Raw genomic sequence first — 25,707 nt, 5'->3', positions numbered from 1 at the left:
GGCAACCCTTTATTAATAGTTTATAATTGTATCATATTTTGTTACATATACAGATAGAGAGTGACAATAACATTCTACATAGTTAAGTCTACATTTATAAGAGGTGTTTGTCCTCTTTGATCCACAAATCATAATTCCTTTATTTTTTCTTTATAAAAAGAAAATCTTTACTGGGAAGAATACATGCCTTTGCTGATTGTCCTCTAAAGAGAGTCTAAAGACTTGCAAAGCTGAATGGGACAGCATGAAAAGCACTGAAATTCTACAGCTGCCTGCCCTGCCTTTATTATAGTCTGATGACCACTATAATAAAAGGATACACACAAAAGAAGTGGTAGCAATAGCCATAATGGTTCCTATGGGGATTGACTTCTGGGCATCACGGAGATCTCCAGACCTGTTTGAACCAGCCATAATCCCTGTAATGAAAAAGAAAAATATAAGTACCATAGAGAACATTTGCAAAGCTATGTGATTTGGCAATGTATAAATTACATGCATTACGTATGATTCACTCACATCCCGCCTTTCACACATTTAATTGTTTTTCACCCCAGTTGATCCTTAATTTAGCTGATGGTGGGAAGGTGTTTTTGCTCCTAGTTATAAAGCCTGCTTGGCTTCCTTATGTCCACATTTAGTAGCTTACATCCATGTAGAAGGAGATATTTTGATGGGTGAATAACATTTGCTTCTACCGATAAAGCACACCATTCCCTTACCAAGCTAGAGGTGCTTGCTTTCAAAGAATTTGCTTATTAATCACCAGGCAGAAGTGATAACATAGGTTCTCATTAAAGCTCAATTAACTCAAACTGTGAAAAGTGATTAAAAAAATATTGTCAGGCGGAATATTCTCATGCTCAAATTACATCCTCCTACATATACTCCTTTCCTAATCAACGCAAGGCAGGTGGGGTCGGCGTAAACCTCAAGCTGTGTGTAATGAAGAGGGGAACGGAGATTGTATCTCCCTGTTAAGTCAAATACACAGGAAGCCATCGAAAGAGGTGGTAATCAAAAACATATCCATTGCACTGTAAGCTTCTTTTTATTCTAACAACATTGTCAAAAAATGGTTTATGTAAAAGAGTTTTATTACATTCATGGATAATTGTGAAAAAGTCGAAACCATTGTAAGCTTTATGTTTGAGTTGTATGATCAGCGCAAAATAATACCTTATGATCCTGCTATATATATTATTTACAGCTCAGTTTTTCCTTTCCATGCTACTTCAATTGCTCTTCTTTTAGTCAACATTGTCCTATAGAAAGATCACACAATACTTCCCTTCTCCTTCTCAACAAAGTGGGGTTAAATGCCAGGATCACCAGGTAAAAATTAGGAGAAAAAAGCCAAAAAGAATGCAGCTACCATACCTAAGGACTGTTAAGCTGCAATATATTACATTCTTGTTCTTAGATGGGCTTTAAAAACCATTCAAGCCCATGGTACATCATTTTGTCCAGCTACTAACAAGAGATAGGTAGCCTGATGTGCTATATTAGCCATTCTCAACCTTTGTTCACTGGAACAATAGTTCCTCCATAAGTTGCCAGGGGTTCCTTGAACTATGGTCAGTAAAATGCCGCCTGCATATTTCTGGGGCCAACACCACTTGAAAGAGCCAGCTGCTTAAAACCAAGGAGGTCTTTAGCTGTTTGTAAAGGTGGCTTTTTTATCACAGGAGTATGAGAAGCATTCTTCCCACTAGTAACCAATCCAAATAGCAGTTTTCCCATTGATTAAATATAGCAGAGGCTCATGATACCTGAAAATGATTTTAAGAGTTCCTCTGGAATAAGAAGATTAACAAAGACTGTGCTAGACTCATAATATAATCTAGGTAAAGCAGAGATAGATATTGTGAACTTTTGACATTTTGCACAGAAACACCTGCAAATGTGAAGGGTGCTGTTAGGAAATGCACATCTGTCCGGTGACTCTGTGCTGTGCGCCATCGCAGTATGAAACACTGTTTATTCTGTCCAGCAATGTCATTTGCAGCTGCCAGGAAAACTAAGATAGCAGCAGCCTCTGCATCCCTTTAGTTGTGCAACCTGATGTATTTTTCACATCTCCAGCACCGCTCTGTGAGGCTGTGCACAGCTGAAGGGGATCCTAGAGACTGATCAGTTGCTGACTTCTGCACTGCTATTGGCTGCTGGGGATTTATAGCCTCTCTGCTTTCAGTCACTAGTGCCTGTTGTAGCATATAGCTAGACTAATCTGTGCTCAAGTTTGTTTTCGACTGATTTATTGTTCCTGGCCTTGCCTGTTCCTGACAACCTGCTTTGTCCTTTTCCTTCGTACTTCATTTGGTGGACTGATCTCTTGTGTATGACCTCTGCTCTGTATTCTGGATTTTGCTCTGTTGGAATCTTAGTACTGCTTTCTCTGTGGGCTCCTGACTTGCTCCCAGCCTATTCCCAGACACCATCCCTTGCGCACCAAGTCCTGGGGCAAAAGAGTGCTGGCAGACGCAACCAGTCTCCCAAGGCTGAGCGGGGGCTTGCTATAGGTGAAGACTGCAGTGTAAGATTTGGGGAATGGTGTCTGGTGAGGACTGGTGCTGACCAGGGCCTTACAGGTGCAAGCATAAGATATGGGCACTGAATGGTTTTTGTGATATATACATATAAGCATAGGTGGAAACTATCTGGCTGTGGGTTAACTACAATATAAATGGCTGCCCCAAATCCCAGAGAGAAAACCAAGTCATCTTGGGTAGTTTTGGTCTTTCTGCACACCCCCACGTCTTTCTACTCGTTACACAAGCACCGGGTAGCCTCTTTCAGTTGTCCAGTCCAGTGAGCATGTCTGGGGGGGGGTAACCATTGGGGGTATTTTTTATATGAGGAGGACACAAGGTCATGGTAGGGGCTGATATATAATTCAGTTTTCTTGTTTATAAGCAGTTATGTTTATATTCAGCAGTTATGTTCTAAAACAATTTTAGATAATATAATTTGTTCATTGACTTATCCAAATAGGAGATATCCAGCTGAAGACAATGTACTAGGAAGCAATATATAAAAATACAGAGATGACTGCTTTTCCAGTAACTGCTTAGAGGAAGACAATTAACTGGTAATTTTGACACCTTCATTGTAACCCTATAACTGTAACTAACACAGAACAAAAGGTGACACAGCAAAGTTATATAAAGGTGTTACATAGCTACATTTATATTCAAGTGTGACAACCTTACACACACTATAAATGTTAGTTGTAAAGGCAGTGGACATTAAAAATGCAGTGCAAGTTTGTTTTTATATATTTTTTTTCCCTCCTCAATTCCTACTTACCCTTCATTAAAAACACTAATGACATTGTTTTGGAAAGAAATAATACATTTTTTTTGTTTTCTGCAGCTGGGAGAAGAAACATGCTTAGCAATAGCCAGACAGGCAATGGAACCAAGGACGAAGTAGGGTAAGAAAGTCAATGGGTTGCTCTGGGATGTACCCATCTGTTATATACAAGGCCCTCCCTGCAAGTTATTCCTCCAACTTAGTTTTGGGTAAAAATCTTTAGGTAGTCAAACTCTTGCCTGCATTTTACAGGTGGCTATAGTGGGTGGTAACTCAGGACTCCTGAGTCTCTAAAAGAAACACTAAAGAGAAAGTATAGTATCTAAAATATGTTTTATTTTTGACATTCTAGTTGGATCTATTTTTGGCGGTTAAAATCGGGTCAACAAATTTGTCACATTTGGATTCTTACAAAAACCTAAACCAGCCTTTTTCAACTTTTTTACCCCTGACAAACCTCTGGTCCATCATTAGAATCATGCAGCTGGCTTTACCAAGTGGTGTTGGACCCAGAAATATGCAGGTTTTGTAAAAAACACGTCAACCAGCCACAGTTGGAAGAACTCCTAGCAATCTCTTGAGTTATCCTGGGGTTTTACATAACCCTGGTTGAAAATGGCTGCTCTAAACTATTGTCATGTATATACACTGGGCTATTCACATTTCAAATATGCTACAATGCTAAAAGATTTTTCAGTAAATGATATGGAGTGCTGCAGCCTACAAATTCTATCTTATTTTATATGTTAGGGACTGTCCCAGTTGCCCCAATACTGTCTATCTATCCATTGAATATTTATTATATGTGTACATCTGTTGATTAACCACTGGAGGGAGCTCTGTATTTGGAATTACTCAGCCTTCCCATCCCACACGGAGTGCATTGTTTTCAATAAGTCAAGCTACTGATAGGCCTACATTGTGCGGAGCAGTGTAGCATAGTAAAGAAGGAAGCAGAACCTGACAATGTAATGAGTAAATATGGCTGCCTATGGACATATATAGTGTAACTGCAAAACATACAATCCAAAAATATCTTTAAGCTAGTTTAAAATTGTGTTCCTACCACCTTTAGTAATTATAACTCTCTATATATTAGTAGAAACAAAACCACCACTCCTTCAAATGGCCATTGGGCTGCCGTTTAGGAGGCATATACGAGCCTGCCAAGGAAATCATTGGGAATCTATTCCTTCCCCTCAATAAAAACTTGTGTCCCAGTCCTTGAGTTAAATAGACATTTCCCAGCAATTACATTCGCATTCAGGATTGCAGCTGACCAGGAAATGGTTCTCAAACATGTAACCACCTAATCAACTTTTAGATAGTGATCAAACTAAAGGCTCCACTGGCAGAAATGAAAGCCCTTGAGCTACAGATGATGGCTGATAGTTGACTACATGTGGTCAAGGGAAACTGCAGAATAATAAAGACTAAAGCTGGCTAAACATTAGCCCAGTCTTTCTAGACATTTTTAACATGGAGAAACCCTTGAAAAAACTTGAGAGAACCCCTGCATGGTGGTCAGTGGGAAGAATGACTTTTACATTGCTGGCTATTGGGAAGAAAGTCACCCAACAGCCTAAAAGGCCATTGTTGTCACCTAAATAGACCTGACAACCACAAATTGCTCATTACTCTGTGATCCCCTAATAACCTCTAAAGAAACCCTAGGGTTTAAAAGAACCCTAATTGAGAAAACTGCATTAGTCAGTTCATGTATGAACCAGTAAAGTGTCAATATCATCCTGATATCAATCATTTACTGAGATTAGCAACATGCACCACTGAGTATCAACAGGATTTTAGCAGAGATCTGATCAGATATCCAAATCTGGATGGAAACTGGAGTTATTGTTCAGATTCCTTTTTTTTTTTTTTACTTTTTCTGTATTGAATAAAGCCGGGAGTGTTTTGGCGCCAATTGGAGTACTTCCTGTTGTTTACTATATTAACAAAGTCCCTTCCATTGTTATAGTAAATGTAGGGTGATCAATTCTGTTGCTGGTTCTCAGGGAAGCTTCAGCTTATCACTAGAAATATTTCTTGCTAAGCTGCAAAACATAAAAATTTTGCGGTTTATATCTTTTATTTTATAAAATGGTTGAAAGGTTAAAAAGGTATTACCAGTGACAGATGGAAAATAGATTCCCACGAGAAGGGTGAAGTAAGTCGTCATGTCACTAAATACATAGGGCTGGTCCAGGTCCACAATGTCCCCAGAGGGAACAGAAGGCAAGCCACTTTTCTCCACAATTAAGTCTTTCGGCAAATAATTTGACCACACGTTTTCTATGGAATAAGAAGGAAAGGTTGAATAATGGCATACACTAATATGTTAAGCACACTTTTCTATAAAGCTTGAATTAATATATAATGTATAATATATGTTTAGGATTATATAATGCAGATAAGACTAGAGGGACCACGGAAACCTTTTTATACGTTATTAATGAAATTAGTTTTTACCTCGGATAAGTCCACTGGCAACTCCTGGGATGCCCTGAACTTCCGTCACGTTGTTCTGGGAGAAGTAGAGGTCACATGTAGCATTCAAGAATGGCGAAGAGCAGAAAAGAGCCCACAACTTGCTGGTGACTGTCTCGTTACCCGTGTCAATAAACTTAGCACAGATATCAAAACCTTTCCTGGATAAAGTCCGATTACCAAGAATACAGATTCTAGAAAATGCATGCAAGAACTTAAGTTAGTTAGGACATAACTGATAGCACAAGGGTATAGTATGAGAATTTAATTGCGTTATTATTGCAGGACCCCGTTATGTAATGTGGAATCATTACAAGTGAAAGCCTACAAAAACATTGTTCTACACATAGATTGTTGGTGGAACAAATATCCATAAACTAAAAGTTAAAGTTGCATGGGCTCTGTATTGAAGCAATTTATAAAAACACCATAAACACCCCACATATACATCACAGTTGCAGAACAAACATGTTTTTTGCTGCTTAATACCTACAATGCAATCATAATCCAACCCCTCATTATTAAAGATTGGTGAAGACTTAAAGAGCCCAGTTGACCAATGACTATGACCTAATGTAACAATTAAACTTTTATCAAGTTCCAAATCAATGCTCAAGAGCTTTTACTGGGTTGGGTTGGTTATACATCTTACCATATAGTCCAAAGGAAAGCCCTAGGGTCATATTTATAAAATAGTGAATTTTACTTTCCGCAACATTCACTGGTAATAAATCAATATAACAGAATGTAACAAACCTTTTCAGTTTCAGATCATTAAAAATTGACCAAAAGTTCTTGAAAAGTAGCATTCAGAATACCATTGTTGGCAGAAAATTCTTCCATCTGACTACTAATGTAAAGGGCCCGTATTGTGTCCTACTGCCACCCAATAAATTGGTTTTAGCAGTTCCCCTAGACCTAATTTATTTTTGAGGGTTCCCTTTGAGAACAGTGGTCTCCAACCTTTTGGAGCTTGCAGACCACTAAATCTATGGACTGCACAGTCCTGTGTGACTCTAAGGGGAAGAATCTTCCCCCTGAGTGATGTCATAATGCAAGCACCTGCCCAGTCTGCCTGGTCTGAGCCTTGCGATGGGAGAGTGGGTGCGTTGTGTCCAGAGATACAACCTGCCCTTTGCCCTGAGCCTGTGATCCGTACAGGAGACATGGTCTGCCGTTCAGGCCGGTGCGCCCCCCCCCAAAACGGGAGACTTCCGGGGGGTCAGCGGTCCAGAGCCGCGGACCACCGATGGTCTCTGTGCTCTAGCGGCCCACCTGTCAGATGGCTTTGACTCACTGTTGGGCCACGAACTGGGGGTTGGGGACCCCTGCTCTAAAATACAAAGTTGAGAAAGGCTGGTTTAGGGTAGCACTGAGGTTACTGCTTTTCAGGCACTTTAAAATCAACCACTAAGCATTAGAAAAGTATAGAAATCAGAAACACTTCAAAAATACATTTTGAACCCTTTTTTAAAACCCATTTCAAAGGCTCAAACTGTGTTTGTAAAGCATTTATTATCAAGGTTGACAGGACAACTGACCATGAACTACTACAGTTCATTGCCACATCTTAAAAACCACAATCAAACCACAATGCCTGCAAAATGTCAATTAAAAAACCCCCTTCAACTGCAATTATTCACTTCCTTTGATCCTAGAGGGTTAGGTGTTTTTTGGAGGGTAAGATGCTACAAAACTCAGTCTCAGCTGCAACAAAGCTGTCCCTGGGAATAAAACCATACATGGCATGCCCAGAGGTGTCAGTCTTGTACAATTATCACACATCTTTGCTGATCAGGGTTTCTCGATGGACCCAGATCCCCTCTTTGCCTTTAATTTAAGGAAAACCAAATGGTCTACCAGATCTTTGCCGCCAAAAGTCTTTGGAGCAATCAAGTATCCTTCTCTACAAACATAAATTCCTTAAATTATTAATGCAAATTTTAAGCGCAGTAACCACAGTTATCATCTTTCATCCCTTCGACTATGCTCAACCAATAAAAGATGGTTTATTCCCATGGATTGCAATGCAAATTCTCTCTTTGCAATGCTTCACTAAATAAACATCTGTTAATGAAAGGTTGAATTTTAGCCAAGCATGTTGACTCTACGCTAACCCACATTGTATACATACTTTATATATTCCCTGGAGAGTGTGGAGACTAATATACTCAAGAGAGTAAAAAATTAATTATTAAAGGTATAATGATAATTTTGAATGGACAATGTAATAATACAGTCCCTCTATACATACCCTAGCCAAGAGTGTTTTAGTCCAGCATGTAAATCACAAACAGTTTTACTTTGGGGAATGGTGCTTTTATTATGCCTTATCTCATGTTTTTCTTACATGACTTTCCCACCTAGGAGTTAACAACAGACTGTTTAGCATTGCAGTTTCCGGGCGATAACGGGCAACATAGTGTTGTCTTCAGTACAATTTTTGCATATATTAAGTAATTATGTCAGACCTTGCACCAAGGAAGACATCTGTTTCCCTAAAATAGAAACTACAAACAAATCCAATTACTTTAATCATAATTGTGCACAAAAGTTCTGATACTCTCCCAGGGAAATGCATTAGGTTTCTTGTGGGCACGGAAAGCCAGTTTGATCTTTGTGGCAGTCTGCCACTCTGCGCTGAAGAACAGAGCAAGAATCATTTTGCCTCTGGGTATAGTTACTGATATCTTACAATATGGTAAGCGTGAGAATCTCAGTTTTTTTTTCCTTTTCATTTATCAATTCCTCCAAGCAACTGCAGTCATCTTTGTTTCTAGCTAATCTCAGGGAAGAAGTGAAAATCCTGCCTGGCTGTCTTTTTCTATGAAACAGATGTCATAGGGGCTTTTTTAATAATAGTGTTACCAGGCTGTTTGCCAGAAAAATTGCATTATTTATACACAAGAAAGCAACATTTTTATTTGCCTAACCTTTTGCTACCTTTTTGTCAAAAAATATGTTGAATTCAGAAAGGTCCACCTGAAAAATATGAACTTACGGGAAATCTGGTGGGTCAAATGCAGACTTAATGACCCCAGCGTATATTGCCAAGATGGAGAGGATCACACAGCCCAGGAACACAAGAGCAAATTTATTGACATATTTCACTCCCACGAATACTACAATGGCCATGCAGGTGAGCACACATGTGCCGTAGACCCGCATGTTATTCAGAAGGGCAGCGGTTTCTTCACTGGCCTCTTGAGCTTTAAAGATGGCCATACCAGGAAAGATATACGTCTGGTAAAAGAGAAAGACTTATAGTATTTACAAAGGCACTGTTAGTGAACATTATTATATTATCTTATACATATTATAAAGAGATGCAAACACAAGATTATCTTGAAAGTGAACACTTTATAAGTGTTCTTGTATTGTATTTTTTACTTTGTATTGTGTAGATTTTCCACTGGTGAGACATTCAGGATATTACTGTTTCTTTTAGATTGCTACAATGGACTTGGAAACAGTGCAGTAATCCATCTATATCTGCTTTCTCCTATCAAGGGGCAGAGGAAAACAATTTTTTTATTATATATTGTTTTCTTTTTTATCTAAAAACCCAAGGTGTTTAAAAAAGCAACCATGCACTACCATTGACCCAATTGATCCAATAAATTATGTCTGAACATTTAGCCCCACCCTGAACATTTAATCTCTAACCTAACCTGACCCTAGCACTTAGCATTTATCCCCACACTAACTGTAACCCAATTCTTAAAACTAACCCTTAAGACCTGAAGTGACCCTGTGAAGCTGTAAAAAATCCTAATGCCTGTTCCTGCAGTAGAAAAACTATTATACTCACCTCTCCAGTATATCCAACATGTTCTCCATTCAGCATATATTTCTACATCAATGCAATACAGCAATACAGGTTTTGTAGAGACAAGAAATATAGGTATAAGATTTTGCCAAAGTTGTTAAATGCAGAAGACTCTTATGGTTGAGAGGCTGCAGTGCTGAATGTAAGTTAAGATAGGAGACACAAGCCACCAGGAAGGTATAAAAGTTTAAGAGTTCTTCAATTGCAGGGAACCGGCAATACATATATATATATATATATATATATATATATTCAAATCTTACTTCTAAAGCTTAACCAATACATTTATCTCCTTATTGTAACCTCAAGGCACCCGTTTCCTTAATTACCTAAATCCAATCTTACCTTGCCCTTGCTGAAATCCTATACCAGCATCATTTACCCAACAACTGTTTTACTCTTTCGTTCCCTTGGCTGTATAACTATAAATCTGACCCTTTAATTGCTGTTAATTTGTGGGCTGGTCTCCCTACCTTTTATGTTTTGTGCTATACTTGTGTCCCATCACTGCGATTGACAAACCATTTTTGTTTCTAGTTATCCCCCTAATATGCTCAAATATGAGAGACAGTCACTTACATAAACAATAGTCAAAACCATGCAGGGGGTGTAAGAAAATCCAAAACAGGAACAGATTTTTATTATTTACTTACCAAGAGGATCTCAATGGTTCCCAAGATGTACATGGCTCCAGCAAATGTGGTTCCCAGGTAAAAGCAAAGACCCACAGCGCCACCAAATTCCGGGCCCAGCGAGCGAGAAATCATATAATATGAACCTCCGGCTACAGATAGACAAGAGTCTCAGCTACACATACTGGAAATATTAGCTTAACATTTTACAATATACCACTGCAGTTATTATCAATGCACTGAATTCCAATAGCACTGCACCCATGTACTGATGTGCTTAATGCATGGAGCTTCATACACAGCGCTGAATACTCTACCACTAGTCTAGAATATAACACAAAATATTACAAATAATACTTTCTATAATAGTTTCATTACAGATTCTGCTACAATATTTACTTTTGTGTTGAAAACATATCAAAACTTTCTTTAATTTTAAATATATTAGCTAGGGAGCCTCTTCCCATGTAACAATATAGAGGGATCCTTGTCTTCCACATATCCCAGGAGCCATGACCCATGAAGTCTTTATGTGCAGCATTACTACAGGGTTTAACATTGGCCCATCCTTTCAAGTATATAACAGCCACGTTACATCTGAAAGAGAAAACTTAGTCTGCCAAGCGATTGTAAACTGGGCAAAGAAGATAGGGATCCCTCAATGCAACTAGACTGGTGGTATCTAAAGCAGGGGTGTGCTTTTGGATAAAGGGGTTCATTATCAAAATACATAACTCCATCAGCAGCTGTACCCCTGTTGTCATGGATAGCATTTGTGGACACAGGCGCATGCCATGGGATTCCCCGCTAGCTCAGCTATGTTAAATTTTAATACCACTCAGTGGAAATAAACCCAGCCTAAGGAGATGAGAACAAAGTTACTGACTTAAGATAAATGCAAGGCCAAAGAACCTTCATTTTGTAAAAAGTTGGCAGAGCGTAGATGCTATGCTCCATCAGAGGGGAACCACAGGACAAGCACCTGTGTGCACCTAACCTTAATCTGATTGATGCAAAGCGTCTGCATCGGGTATAAAGTCTCCAACACCCCCACACACACTGCTTCTGCATCCAGCAGTACTGTGTACCCCCACCCCAATCCCTCCCACGCACTGCATCTCCCATGAATTGTCGATCTCTGAAATTCCCCCTACCTGGCACAACTCCATTGGTAGCGATGGCGCTCATTGAGATAGCAGTCAGCATGGTCTGCAGAGCAAACACAGGTAGGCGCCATGAGCCTATGCCCAACGCATAATGGAAGGGAGATGATGACAGGAGCAGTGCATCATAAGGGGGGAGACATGAGACGCAATGCATCATGGGAGGATAAAAGAAGCAGTGCACCAATGAAAAGAATTTGTCTCAGGTACAGTGCGTGGTAGGGTGAAGATGTCAGACGCAGTGCAATGTGGAGGGGTTTTCTGGTGCAGTGCACAGTGGGAGAAAATGATATCAAATGCAGTGCACATTAAAAGGATGTGACACTAGATGCAGTTCACACTCAAACTAAAAATTGCCCGAGATGCAACACCCTCTCAGACAACATGACCTGAGATGTAGTGCACACAGCCAGCTTACGTAAAGGGTTAGTACACCCAAAAGTAGCATTTCAAGTATGGCCTTACCGTGAATAGATGAATTACCCACTGGCTTCTTACATTGTTTGGGAACTCCACCAAGGAGATTGTGGTGCCTAAACTCCAACCCCACAACTATTATTGGGGTCTTCCTTGTGCTATGTCAATCTAGGCATCAAAACCTCAACTTCAGAGCTCAACGAAGGTATAAGAAGACAATGAGGGATTCAACCTATCACGAAGGCTTTTATCAGTTTTGGGTGTATTGACCCTTTCTTAAGGCAAACAACAACGTGCAATGTGCAGTAACTCACAGCAACCGATTAGAAATCTATTCTAATCTGATTCAGAACTTGTAAAAGTGAATTCTAATCAGTTGCCCTGACAAACTAACATTTCCACATTAACGTTGCTCCTTGCACTGACTTATCAAATAAGCCCATTGATGCAATATCAGATGCAGTGACACCTCAGACCATGTGATCTGAACTGCAGTGCACCCTTATTAGGGGCCTGGTGCGTCAGATCATCAGTACCATGACTTGCCCAGAAATTTGATTGGCTGCAGCTCATAGTACCAACAATCTGATAACACATCGGGCCATCTTCTTCATTTGACAAAGTGCACTTTCACAGGATATGAGATCAAATGCAACATACGGTCGGGGGGTGGGGGGGGGGGAGTAAGTATGATTTCAGATGTAGTGGAAGGTCTGAAGATGTAACAGATGGAGTGCACAACTGATAGATAATCAGGCTTGTTTTAAAAAAAAGGCCTAGAGCCAAATGCAGTAACCCAGCGCAACTAATTCCAAAGCCTGCTGAACGCTTTTTACTGCTCCGACCTGAAGGTCAAATCTGGTTATGAAGGTACTGCACTTTGTACATCATGACTGCTCTTTGCGCGGCTATATTAAATAAGCCTAAAACCGTCAGTAGTGCACAGATTAAACAGAGTGGGATGATGTGTTTTTTTTCCGGAAGCATGAAATAGCCAGTGATTAACTTATCAGACAGCGTGGGCGGCTGTAGAATATTCAGACAGTCAAAATATGTGATACTGTGTCAGTCACAGCAGATGTTAGAGGATACAGCTGAATCGGGGTATATGGTGAGTAACTGGATTTTGTATCAAGCACATAGAGCACTTACAGTGGTGTCCAAATTCAATACACAGTCAGAAGATGTACTGTAGCATGTATAGAGGGAGGTCTGATCATGTGACCACATAACGCACAATGGAAAGTCAAATGATCTAATATCGTATGAAGTACACAAAACCGACAAAAAATGAACTGTAGATACAAAAAGTCGTGTCAGGCACTGATGAGGTGAGATGAGGAATGGGGGGATGGGATAAAGAGATGGGATAACGATGGCACATAAGATGTGATATTACACTCCGTATGTGATCTCAGGAATGGGAAGCAAGGTCAGACAAGGAGAACAAAGCTTTGCACCAAGATGCAATATTAGAAGTGAAACATACGTCATCATGTGGGTAGCGTGATGCCTCTTAAAAGGTAATTGGCACAATAGGCTCAGTCTGGTAAGCTGTAGGATTTGCTATAAAGATCACTATGATAAGCCACGTGACTCTCATTGGCTCTCTGATCAACAAGGATCTAATGTTCCCTCATTTGGAGGGACTGTCCCTCTTAAAACCAAATCCTCTGTTCCTCGTTCCTCCTTACAAGTCCATCTTTTTGCTATGTATAAAACTATTTTTAAAAATTACTACTTTACCACTAAAATACATTACTGCACCTTTTAGCCTAACTGGTTGCCTTAGTAATTTTGAAACAACAAAAATCACTATAAAGAGAAATTTGGGCGAAGAATGCTGTTTGTTTAGCCAATTAATGCACTTATGTTTAACCAATCATGACCCATGTTTTTGGGGGCATGGGAAGGTTGTTCCATACACCTACATACTTTGTGCTAAAAGGTGTCTCCATTTTCCATCTTCGAAGATTGAAAGGTATGCAAAAAATAATTATCATAGCTTAGTGAACTGTGCCCAATAATAGACACATATGAAGCATTTGTATAGGAAACATATCAAACCCATAGGAATCTATTAGCAGTCGACTTTACTCTGTTGACTTCTCTAATTACTGGAAAATCTCGTTTCTATGGGAAATATCACATCACTGCTCTTCATTCTTATAAGCCTGAGGCAATCAACAGATAGGCTTTAAGAGAAGAAATGAATCCAGCGTCTTTATCAAGGTCTGGTGTTGCTTCTTGCATTAAACGTCCTGGTTGGCGGGTGGCGGGTTTGCCCAAGGGAGCAATATAAATGAACAAGGATTGCATCTAAGTGCTTCTATTTATTGAGCCATCTGGCTCAATACAGATCTTATACCGCGATCCCTGGACAGGTCATGAACACAAACTAAGCTTCTCATTTCGATGGTGATGTGGATGGAGTCTAAAAGGATATGATGAAACATGCTTATATCTGGGTCCTAATCTCACAGTAGATGGCTTTCTTTTTTCAGCAAAGATTCTGATGTCCATCAACATCCAACTGGATCACTGACTCCTTAAAAGGCATATCTGGTGACATATTCGGTTCTAATACCGATCCTTACATGTCTTCAAAAGGTCATTTTTTTGTGTGGAGTTGCATCATCTTATCACCAAGCTCTTCTATTGATCAGGAGAGAGTTATACCACTGTGTAAAGTTTTCTCTATCACATCCCAAAAATTCTCAATGGGGTTAAGGTCTGGTGGCCAATCCATGTGTGAAAATGATGTCTCATTTTCCCTGAACCACTCATTCACAATCTGAACCTGATGAATCCTGGCATTACCATCTTGGAATATGCCTGTGCCATTAGAGAAGACAAAATCCATTAATGGAAAAACCTGATCTTTCAGTATATCCAGGTAGTCAACTGACCCAATTTTTGGGCACATACCATTGCTGAACTTAATCTTGACCATCTGAAGCAATTTCAGACCATGACACTGACACTGAACAGGCTTAGGAGATTTTTTTTTGGCCAGGCAATGTATACTGACAGGGTCTCTAACATGTATCAACTAAAAAATGGCTATGCTTTTAATTGAAACAGTAGAGAATATACGTAGGCTGCCATTGACCGTCTTGTTATCTGGCTGCTATGCTTGCCTCCTACCTTCTATACTTTCTAAGTTACATATCTGAAACAATTAGGGTGATTAGGAAAATCTAAGCCTGCAGTGCATACTGGGATATTTTCCCAACCTCTGCTTTATCTCTCATTAGAACATTTGTCATAAGTGTAACTGTGCTATTCACACTCTCCCCAGTGCAAGGATATATTTACATCAGCTATTACGATGCCGTCATCAAGCCAAGATGTAAATACAGAGGACGTTATCCATTATTAATAACGGCCTATAGTGTGTGGGCGATAAATCCTTGTGTATGAAAAGTGTTCCTGCTGGCTATGGCAGCTCATGTTCCTTTTTACGGTGTTTTAACCCGCAGTGATTGACAACCATAAGCTTACCGCTGTTATAGCCAGCAAGAACTCATGCACGCAGCAAGCCAATATCAAATAGACGCAATCAGTGAATTAAGATCACACACTGACAGTTGGCATGGCAACAGACACAGTCATCAGACACTGTCAGCTACGCCGATCAAAGATAATAGTGACAACACAAAGGAATGTTGCTGAGTGAATTCATAATTCATCTATGAATTTCAACTAACTGTCTGTCAATAACTGTGATGTGTGCTGCAGCAGACCTATGTTGGTGAAAATACTCCTATTTTGTTGTCCTGAAAGCTGACATATTCATTTGGAAAGCGTGCATTGCAGGTTGAAGTGAATAAAGCTGCGTATAGAGATTAAACTTACATCTTTCTTAAATATTTCCAGCAACAGTAGAATGAACAAGGGCTATACAGCTAGTGAAAGTGTAGCGGGAAGATGAGTGGGTGGCACCCCGCAGTGTCCTTCTCCATAGCGGTCATCCATGCTTGGTTATTTAGCGATCCGCCATGGTGGATTGCTAAATGACATTGGAGAACTGCTGCTAACACGCTACACTATCAGGATCATTTGTCTCAGGCAATAATTATCTTGCACAGCGTTTCTCAACCAGGGTTCTGTGGAACCCTAGAGTTCCTTCAGAGTTTCCCAGGGGCTCCTTGAAAAATGAGCAATTTGTGATTCTCAGATCAGTATACCTGACACCAATGGTCTTTTTGGCTATCTGTAAGGGTAATATTCTTCCCACTGTCCATCAGTTTGGGAGGCATTCTTTCCACACTAATGTACTGTGAGCTGAGGATATAAGTAAGTATATATGAGTAAGTATAGCAGCGGTTCCTCCATGTTAAAAAGGTAAAAAAAAAAAACACTGATCAAGCGTGTGTCAATAGCTTATGGGCTGAAAATATTCAGGCTTAGGACACTCGTAACAGATAATTAAAACATTTTTTGTGCCTACAGAGCGCAAAATGTTTTAATCCAGATGGACTTTTTACTGTGTAGTAATGTAGCGGCCGGTAGAAGGAATCACAACCCGCAGCAGGGAACATACTCCAAAAATCCATATGATCCACACTCTTGGTAGGTGATGGACGGATGTCAATATAGTCACTGCTATACAGGCTGTGCTGGGATGCAGAATGCCCTAGGTAACCCCACATTTGATGTTGAGCCTCCATCTTTGAAAGAATGGAAATCCAATTCAAATGTGAGGGTTTAGAACATAGAATGGAAAAAGCTAAAATATTCTGAATGCCCTCCAGCCAGGAGATGAGTTAAACAGAGCTATCTGACTTACTGCAGCTTTTAATGCACTCTGCATTCCACAGTGTGCAATGAAAAAAGAAACAGCAATTCCAGTACAGGAGATGAGCTTGTAAAACTATAGAAGAATAAAGGGAAGGATGGAGATAAGATTAGGAAAGGTTAACATTAACCTTTTTCTTTTTCAGATGCTTTTGCTTTATTTATTCAATAGTGACAGGGTCACTTTAAAGTAAACCTATAATGTGGCTACTCTGTAATTGTTCTAATCATTAGATATTTTGACTCTGTGTATACAGAAATTGTGAGTCGGTTACTGTATTTGTGCCACAGTGCAGGTGTCCTTAATTAATCTGATCATATAATCACCTTACTGCACTGAGCTCTCAGAAGACTTCTTAAATGGAAAGGCTCTCCCACAAGATTAGTAGGTCATGTAGTTAGTGGATTAGGGAATCAAGTCTTCTGGCTTTGTTGAAGCAGTCCTGGCTAACGGCTCAGGTTTCTGTGCATGCAGAGGCAAATTCAAAAAAAATATACTGAAGTACAGCAATTTGCTTTTTCATTCAGGTAGTTTTTGCATTATTGCATGAAATGAAAGTGTTCATAAACTCTAATAATGAACTTCTTAAATTTGCTTCCCTTTGGTCTCGTAAAACATCATTGGAAGCATTTTGTTATATGTAAAAATAATGCTTGTTGATGCCAGTATTCCAGAGCTGACCTGAGCAGTGTTTCCGTATTTCATACTATATAAACCTGCCTGGTTCGCTTAGTGGATTACAGAATATCACCTTGCCCTGAAGATGGGGAGATGTTCTGTATTCCTAACATATAACATAACTTACATGTTTCCTGCTATTATTAGTGACAAATCACTAGTAAATGCAACATTTAGTTGTTCCCCATGCATTTAACCTAATCTAGAAAAGTATCATCCATGTGCATGCAACATAATGCCGGCTCAACTGCTTTAATAACATGTACATTTGTGTAATCATCTGATTTGACATATATCCAAAGTCAGTGGTGAGGGTTTTAAACTTTAGACAGACTTCTCTTATTTCTTCCACAGGACAAGAAGTTAAGAGAGATGCTCATAAAGGAACATAGATGTCAAGGGTTTTACCCTTCTCTACTCTTTTCAAGATTAAAAAAAATATAAACTTTAAATAAACGATTCTCAATCAGGACTCTAACTCAGCAATTTTAGAATTCTTCCAGGGGTATTCTTACTACTGACCACCATAATATTAGGACTATTCTCTCGCTGACCTCCAGTGTAATGAGGCTTTTCTTTCACTGACCGCCATATTAATATTGTTATTCTCCTAATGACCTCAAGTTTAACAAGGACTTTCTTCCATTGACCACCATAACATTAGGACCATTCCCCCACTGACTTCCATTTTAAGGAGGCATTTTTTCTACTAACTACCATAATAATAGGACTGGTATCCCACTTACTTCCAGTGTAATGAGGCCTTTCCTCTACTGACCACCATTTTAAAGAATTCTTTAGAAAGCCTAGAAAAAGCTAGTGGAGATAATAAACATTGTTTTTTCCTCATCTCCTCGGTTTGGGCTTTTCATTTCCAATACATAAGGGGTCACTACTCTTACCATCAACATTAGAGGGCACTAAGATGGCCACCAATATAGAGGAGTACTGCTCTGACCACCAATAAGAGAGGCCACTATGCTTACAACCAAAATAGGCTTTATGCTAACCAATAATGTATGGTAGAACTACCCTGGCCACCGATAAATGGGAGCACCACACTGACCACCAATATAACAGAGAACACAGAAGCTCCAGAGATTTTTTTTAGCTGTTGACCACTAAAGTGGACAAAAGTAGACATGCCCTATAGATGTAAATGGGGGGTGCATGCAGAAGAAAGGGTCTTGCTCTAGGGAACCATAAACAAATACTTTCAGTCCTTCAGATCTTGGCAAGTGTGAAATTATGGAAGTGTATGGTGGGTTAGTGTAATTAGGGGGATGTACTGTACAGTTTTTGTGCCCCAGTTCTTTTATCGTCATAAAAAGCAATATTGTATGTTCCAATAAAAAAGTAAACCATCAGATGTAGATATTAGGTATCATATCAGATACTGTATATAAGAAGAATATAAGAAGATACCATATATCTGTAAGAACAGATATATGGTATCATAACTAGGAATTAGGATCAATTCATTAGGATGAAAAAGGTGTTTTAACTAGATTTATCATCTTATATTTTACTTACTTACTGTTATATATTATTGTATAGGTAGGGAGTTTGTACTTTTTACACTAAAAATGTATCTAAAGTAGGTCTAAACCCACCCAATTCTTTGCCAATTGTGTAAGCTTTGACATAAACATAATGTAATTTAATAAACCGTTTTTAATCTTAAATCTCTCAATAAATCTTTTTTTTTTAAGGTCATTGCTCATACATTGAAAATAAGTGTCTGGCAGTTGCTCTCTATTTTGTCACACGGTCGTAGGCGAACCTGGTGGACTCTACCGGCAGTCTTACCAACATTGCATCCACATTGAATACCATGGCCCTTTTTAGGGCTCATGTTGATAGGCGCTCCTTTTAAATACTAATTTTGCTATTCATGTGTTTAAATGGTAACTGGACCATTTGATAAGAATAGGGTGAATTTGACCTGCACAAATACTGCAAAGTACTGCTCAGTTAACATAAACATAAAGTACTTGCACTTTGCTTCTCTGGATTCAATTAGAACATTTCCAATTGTCAGCGCCACAATTACTTTTCAGAATATATAAGAACCTTTTGAACCATCATATTTTGTTCATATGAACAGCCAATATCTTCTAATACATGATGGGTTCTGATTTTTCTCCCAGTTTGAGCAGTCAAAGGAATTGTGTGATGATTGGGTCATTTGCAAGCAACCTACTCCTGCCAAGTTGTATTAAATGAATAGGAGTGATGTCATACAGCCAGTGAATCCGAGACAATGGCTTAACAAAAGTGGTCACAAAGGTTGCAAATGCAACCGGGCCCAATCTCCTTAGAGACTGCAGCCATTAATCACATTGACAAATACTGTTCTCCTTGGCTGGCTGGACAACTTTAATAAAAATAAGACTTTATTTCATATGGCCACATTTTATTTGATTATAAAGAAAATATTTATTATTATCATGTTTTATTAAAAGGCCAACATTTTAACTAGTATGTAAATCATTTTAATACATTTAATTTAATTTCTTTTGTTAAATGCATAAAGCATGGGGGTAATCAACACATTTTCATATATATATATATATATATATATATATATATATGATCATATATACTACAGGTGGGTCAGGTGGATACTGTAATTCCCTCCTAGTGTATTAGACTCTGATGCAGAATAGGTGTTTTTTTTTGGCCACTAGCTCAATAGGGAGGGGGAACAAAAATATTATCCATACTGTTTATAAAGCATATATTTTTATATTTTTATATTATTACTAATATTTTTATAATATTATATTATTTAACACACACACATTAACACAATGCCTCAATGTAGCATCACGTTTTAAATACTAATTATATATATTATATTGCATGCAAAAACTTGTGTTGCTTTGGAGGCAGTAGTAGTTTAAAGAGAACAAAAGTGTAAGTTAATATTAACAATAAACCTTATCAAATTATTTTTACTCCTAGTGAACTGTTTCTCCTGGGGGAACCCTTGAAATACCTTTCAGGTCTTCATGGAACCCCTTCTAAAATTGCTATATCCACAGCTCACAGTATGTTAGTGTAGTGGTCAGTAAGAATAATACCTCTTACATTGCTGCCAGTGGAAAGAATATCACATTTACAGATAGCCAAAAAGATCATTGGTATTAGTTAAAATGACTTAGGAGTCACAAACTGCTCATCGCTCAAGGCAAGAAAATCACTGGCAAGAAAAAAATGCAGTTCTAACACACTTTCTGTCCTAGGGTGACAATGCTGCTCCTCCTCCATAGATATAGGAAGTGTGATAGTGGTACAATCAAGAAAAAAAAACTAATGCAGCCACCACATATAGGGATTAATAAATCACAATATATTGCACTGTCATTATTATTCAGAACACACACAGTTCTGCTAATAGGTTGTAAAGGCACCTGCATTCAATCCGGGGGCGTACCTAAGCTCCAATGAAGCAGTCAGCATCTACATACCGCATATTCTAAAGTTCTGTCGGTCCCGGGGTGCTGATGCTATACTTTATGGTGCCTGTTATTACATACTAACTAGTTTAGATACTTTTTCCAGTATATTCACTTTAGGCATGGGACAGGATGTTTGCATTTTACCACCCTCGTGCAATTCTTTACTATTTCAAGCTCTGTCTCCTTTGTACATTGTCAGATTGGCATAAGATCTTCTTTGGCAGCCTTAACTGAAGGACTTCCACCTCTTTAACTTAATAACCTAGAACACAAATGGGTATTGCAATTTAAGTGCTAGCCAAATAGCGCTCATTTCAAATTAGCACTTACAATAGAATACAAAACTAGGCGATAATTCAGGAAATAGTTCCACTTTGCTCAATTATGGGTAAGCTCTGGCAGCGAAAGCCATCTGATGGAGAGTGGGAGTGATATCAGACACAGATACTAGCAGTAAAGTCAGACGGGAAAGAAAAAAGTCAATGGATGTGATATAAGACACTGTTGTGTAATATATTGTTGCTCACTCAGTCAATGTGATATGAAGAACAAGAACTATACATGGAACCAGTCGTGAAAGTTGGCTTGGAATACAAAAAGAAGTGGAGGCCTTTTGTAAAATGCTTTAAGGGTCTGTTGATTTAAAGCTGTAATATAACTCTATTTTAGTTTTGAATGAATGCTGGTGTGTTTATTCACCCACAGGCATTTTATATCTCTTGGGATCATTAGTAGAGAGATCTCCTCTTTTGATAAAGGACTAAAGGATTTCCTGTTTGACTTCCCTGGTCTGCAAAGTATTGAGGGTCCCATACAACAGGAAGTGCTGAAATATACAAAAGTAGGTGGGTGCCAACACTTACAGCTTACGGATGGGCAGGAGAATGATTGGAAATACTTTCAGGGAGATCCCACTGCTGAATTATCCAAAACATAGAATGCCAGGAATTGACTCAGCCCACCAGATTCCACCTATACCTAAAATACAACTTTTGGGTAGACTGACCCTTTAACGTTGACTTTCTAAACCCCAGCAGAGATGGAATCTGTATGTTATAAATATATATATTTAAACGGAATATGCTAACTTATGGGATCAATCCCACTCCACACTGTTCAATGATTTTGAGTTTCTGGAATGTATTTTTTCCGTGACATGAAAGTAATGAAGCTATGCAATGCATCAGATGGGAGGTAGGAGAAGAAGATGGAGTAACACATAGTAGGAAAATGGAGGTGGGAAAGGATACAAGAGGAATTAAAGGTAGGCAAGAAAAAAGAACACAGAACATCAGTGATAAACACAACTTTCTGAAGTATTGTACCTGTACTGGCATACATTCAGTTCTACAAATCTCGGAAAACATAGCCAAAAGGCTTGAAAACCATCGACTAAAGCAGTCTTTGATTGTTGAGTTATCCTTCAGTACTTCCTACTTTATAGAAGATGTACTAAAAAACTAAAAAAAAATGTACTAAAACCCCTAAGAGTGTTAGAATTGTTTTAGGTGTCAGTCAGTGGAAACTGTTACATTGACCATATACAGGCAGATATCTCATCTGATCAGTTTGATATTTTCTGTCTGGGATACATATAAAGGCATTGAAGAATGTCTATAGATATCTTTTACTAATTAGATTTTAAGAAACAGAGGTCTATCTATAAAGCAGTGAGTCTGACATTCATCAAACATTATCTGGTGGAGAATCAATCACCAGCACTAAAAACATGAAAACTAGCAGGATTCTCAGCCAAAGAATGCATGATTAATCTCACATTCACTGCTTTTTAAATATACACTATATAATTTAGAAAAAGTTGCTTTTATGCAGGGTTACTTCCCATGCATACACACAAAGTCCGAACCTCCATGATCTGAAAAACTGGGACCCCCAGACATCAGCACTGTCATCAGCTAAAAAGTCCAAGGTCACAGATTGTCTTTTCAGACAAACATTTCAGAACAGATGGATGGGCTGGTTTACAAAGAAATGTAAAAAGAAGAGATTTAAAAAGTATGGTTGGCAAAGAAAGTTTCCACTATGATCATGGATACAGAATTTCTAATCAATGGAAGGAAATCTGCCCAGTCTATGGCCAAGGATAATATGCCAAAATGATACCTATATAACATTGTGTAGACCTTCTACTTGACGTGTTTTGCCAAATGGTTCTTGAAATGTATATTGCTGTTTTAGGTTACTTATTGTTTCTTCCCGAAAGTCTGGACTAATGTCCCTCCCCATCTATTTCCCTGGTGCCATACTCACGCAGGAACAGCACATGACGACCATAATGAATGACTCCAGAACACCACCAACTCCCACCACCCAAGTAAGACGAAGAAAGAGGATGACACCAAAAATGTTTTGCAGGCAGGGAAGGTACACCCCCATGAAGGTTCCCATCCTTGGAGCCTGGAAGAAAAAAAAGTAAGTAAGCAAATTAAGACCTGATGTTTGCATTAGCAGCATTAGCCTTAGCACTGGTCTTTAGGACTTCTATTGGGCCAACTACCAAATTTCAAAGGGTTCTTGTTGCATAAGAACATCATATGTATAAGTGTAATTACAACACTTTCTGTTCACAGTTCAATGTTTAAATTGAGGCTTTTTGCCCTCCCTGGTTCCTACTCTCTGCTCTCATCAACATACTAATTACACTTTCAAATAAAACCTTTCCATATTCACTACATACCTTATTTTAGACTCACTGATATCATCACAAGACTCTGTGCTTTTCTATTCAATTCAGCTAGATCATGACTAGTTATCAGGATCAGCAGGTGCTTTACATAGCTTTCTGAAAACATCACAGCACCCTTTCCTCAGTAGTTTCCTCAAATGACCTCCTTATTCTACCTACTTGGCCTCTGGGACCTCAGGACAGGGATTAAGGGGAGATCCTTTCTTTAGGATACAGGCAGCTAAACATATACTCCTATATCATTGATTATTATTTAAAAGTTTAGTTTTTTTGTATTGGAAGCTACAGTCCACTATAACACATAAAATACATTTGATTGTTTATTACAAAATAAAATAGAATAAAAATAGAGTCTTACCTGAATTGGCTTCTTTTTCGCCCCTTCATTGTTCTCTGCTTCCTCATGCTCCCGGACACCCTGTGTCAGGTTGGTATAGTTGGCCAAACCACTAAGAAGTGAGGAGACCATAGGACTTGTGTCCATTTCCTCCTGTGGTATCCACAAGAAGTTTGAGATAAGCAAAGCTATAAAGAGCCTCAAAGCATAATTATGCGAAAAACTTACAGACCTAAATATTTATCATATTATTTGCAAGCCATTCTTCCCATACCTAACTGGCATAAGTCATAAATATACCAAATTAGGATGGACAGTTCTTCTTTGTAACAAGTTCAGATCGTCAAGGGTAAGACATTGGATAGTTTTCTATGCAATCATCTGTTCTACTTGACAGTGGTCAGCCAGCAAGTTGAAGTGTAGCTTAAAAATGTAATCTAAGAACAAACATGTACCGTAATTTGCTGTTCCTAAATCAGATGGTTGAATTCTTTTTTATTAAGTTTTTTTTTTATTTAGAACATTTTCAACAGTACAGAGATTACCGAATGAACTTGCTGAAATCCAGAAGCCTTGTAACTTTCTGTGAACTAAAATGACAAACAATCTCTCTTCCAAGCCATCTTCTGCAAACGAAATTATTTGCTGTAATGTAAATGTGAATGTAGATTGTCTCAATCAGGAGGACAGCCTAAAGTGACAACAAAGGCTTCTATATTTAGCGGTATGAGTGCATGTAGCCACCCTGGGACAAGAAGAGTGTTATTTACATGACCACCACATGAAAATACAGATGTAAATTTTTGTAAAATTTGCCTTAAAATGCTAATATCAATGCAGCCACCACATTAGGGTCTTGTAAGCTTCAATATATTTAATATTGTTTTTTGGGTTCATGCAAAAAGTGCTTGTAGTTTAAGTGATACCCTCTATTGGCTAGCTTGAGTTTTGAAAATGCAAGCTGGTATCCCAAGATTTGCTAGGATTCCTTCTTGAAGTTGCATATAGTTCCTGAAAATATAGTCCCAAAAGTTTGAATTTTATTAACTTAACCAAAAAAGGGTATCGTTTGAATTAGCATCTTTGCATTAATCAATGGCTAACACATCCAAGACTCAACATTTGTTTTTTGGGTTTAAATATTCAAAAAGTCACAATTGGAGTTTCAAAAATTGAAATCTCTTTTTGATCTCTCATTAATTACTTGATTTTTATTAATTATTTGTATTCCCTTCTTGTCAAACAATAAAAGTTCCTCAAATAGGCTGTAGCATTACCTGCTTGAGCTCATTTTTCAAAACAGAAACTCATAACTCCATCACCTAACAGTTGTGCTATTAGAATTACATTAAAGAAAATGAAACACTTTGTTAAATCACATTCTTCCAACAGTTCAGATGGAGAATTGGTTATATTCTCCAAATATAAGCCTGTCGTACACTAGTTGATAATCGTACAGCTAGGTGAATTATTGATATCTCCTCATATTGATTGCCTGGATTACTGCCATGTACCCATTAACCTGAACATGTGTAACGTCATTAATATTCTGAGAATGCTTCCTAACAACCACCAGCCAACCGGAGTGCTCCCCGCTGTGTTTTGTAACAAGTGGTTGTGTTTTTATAGTAGATGGCAGGGAGTCTTCTCTTTGACTGATGGAGGTCAAATAGCACAGTGACCTATCGCCAAAAGAACAGGCATTCCTGAACCATGTTTGATCAATGAATCTATAAAATATTATTTAAAAGTGCCCTTGGGTTTAATAGCTTTTCAATTAATTTAATGTGTTTATTGACTGTTTAATTTCATATAAAATGTTGATTGGAGTATGGGCAACTTTAGGTAGATGATAGGGTAACCACAGTTATCCATAA

At 38.5% G+C, this 25,707-nt stretch overlaps 1 protein-coding gene and 1 long non-coding RNA gene across 2 annotated transcripts in view; one reads left to right on the top strand and one right to left on the bottom strand.

Annotated features, from left to right (window-relative positions):
- The window catches only part of SLC12A5 (solute carrier family 12 member 5), a 66,686-nt gene that overhangs the window by 23,671 nt on the left and 17,308 nt on the right, over window positions 1-25,707 (bottom strand). Inside the window, exons 3-10 of the mRNA XM_072403801.1 lie at window positions 23,852-23,983; window positions 23,058-23,204; window positions 11,418-11,472; window positions 10,285-10,415; window positions 8,804-9,045; window positions 5,785-5,996; window positions 5,443-5,607; window positions 321-419 (exon numbers count right to left, since the gene is read on the bottom strand). Of these exons, the coding sequence (XP_072259902.1) occupies window positions 321-419; window positions 5,443-5,607; window positions 5,785-5,996; window positions 8,804-9,045; window positions 10,285-10,415; window positions 11,418-11,472; window positions 23,058-23,204; window positions 23,852-23,983 (1,183 nt within the window). The remainder of the gene's footprint in view (window positions 1-320; window positions 420-5,442; window positions 5,608-5,784; window positions 5,997-8,803; window positions 9,046-10,284; window positions 10,416-11,417; window positions 11,473-23,057; window positions 23,205-23,851; window positions 23,984-25,707) is intronic.
- LOC140325783 (uncharacterized) lies at window positions 12,862-25,103 on the top strand. The gene is made up of 3 exons (XR_011919728.1): window positions 12,862-12,954; window positions 23,062-23,219; window positions 24,350-25,103. It is a non-coding gene; the product is annotated as an uncharacterized lncRNA (long non-coding RNA).

The sequence above is a fragment of the Pyxicephalus adspersus genome, chromosome 3 (genome assembly GCF_032062135.1).
Source record: "Pyxicephalus adspersus chromosome 3, UCB_Pads_2.0, whole genome shotgun sequence".
NCBI classification, from domain to species: Eukaryota; Metazoa; Chordata; class Amphibia; order Anura; family Pyxicephalidae; genus Pyxicephalus; species Pyxicephalus adspersus.
Note: the sequence above shows the minus strand (reverse complement) of the source record. Positions and strands in the feature narration are given on the sequence as shown.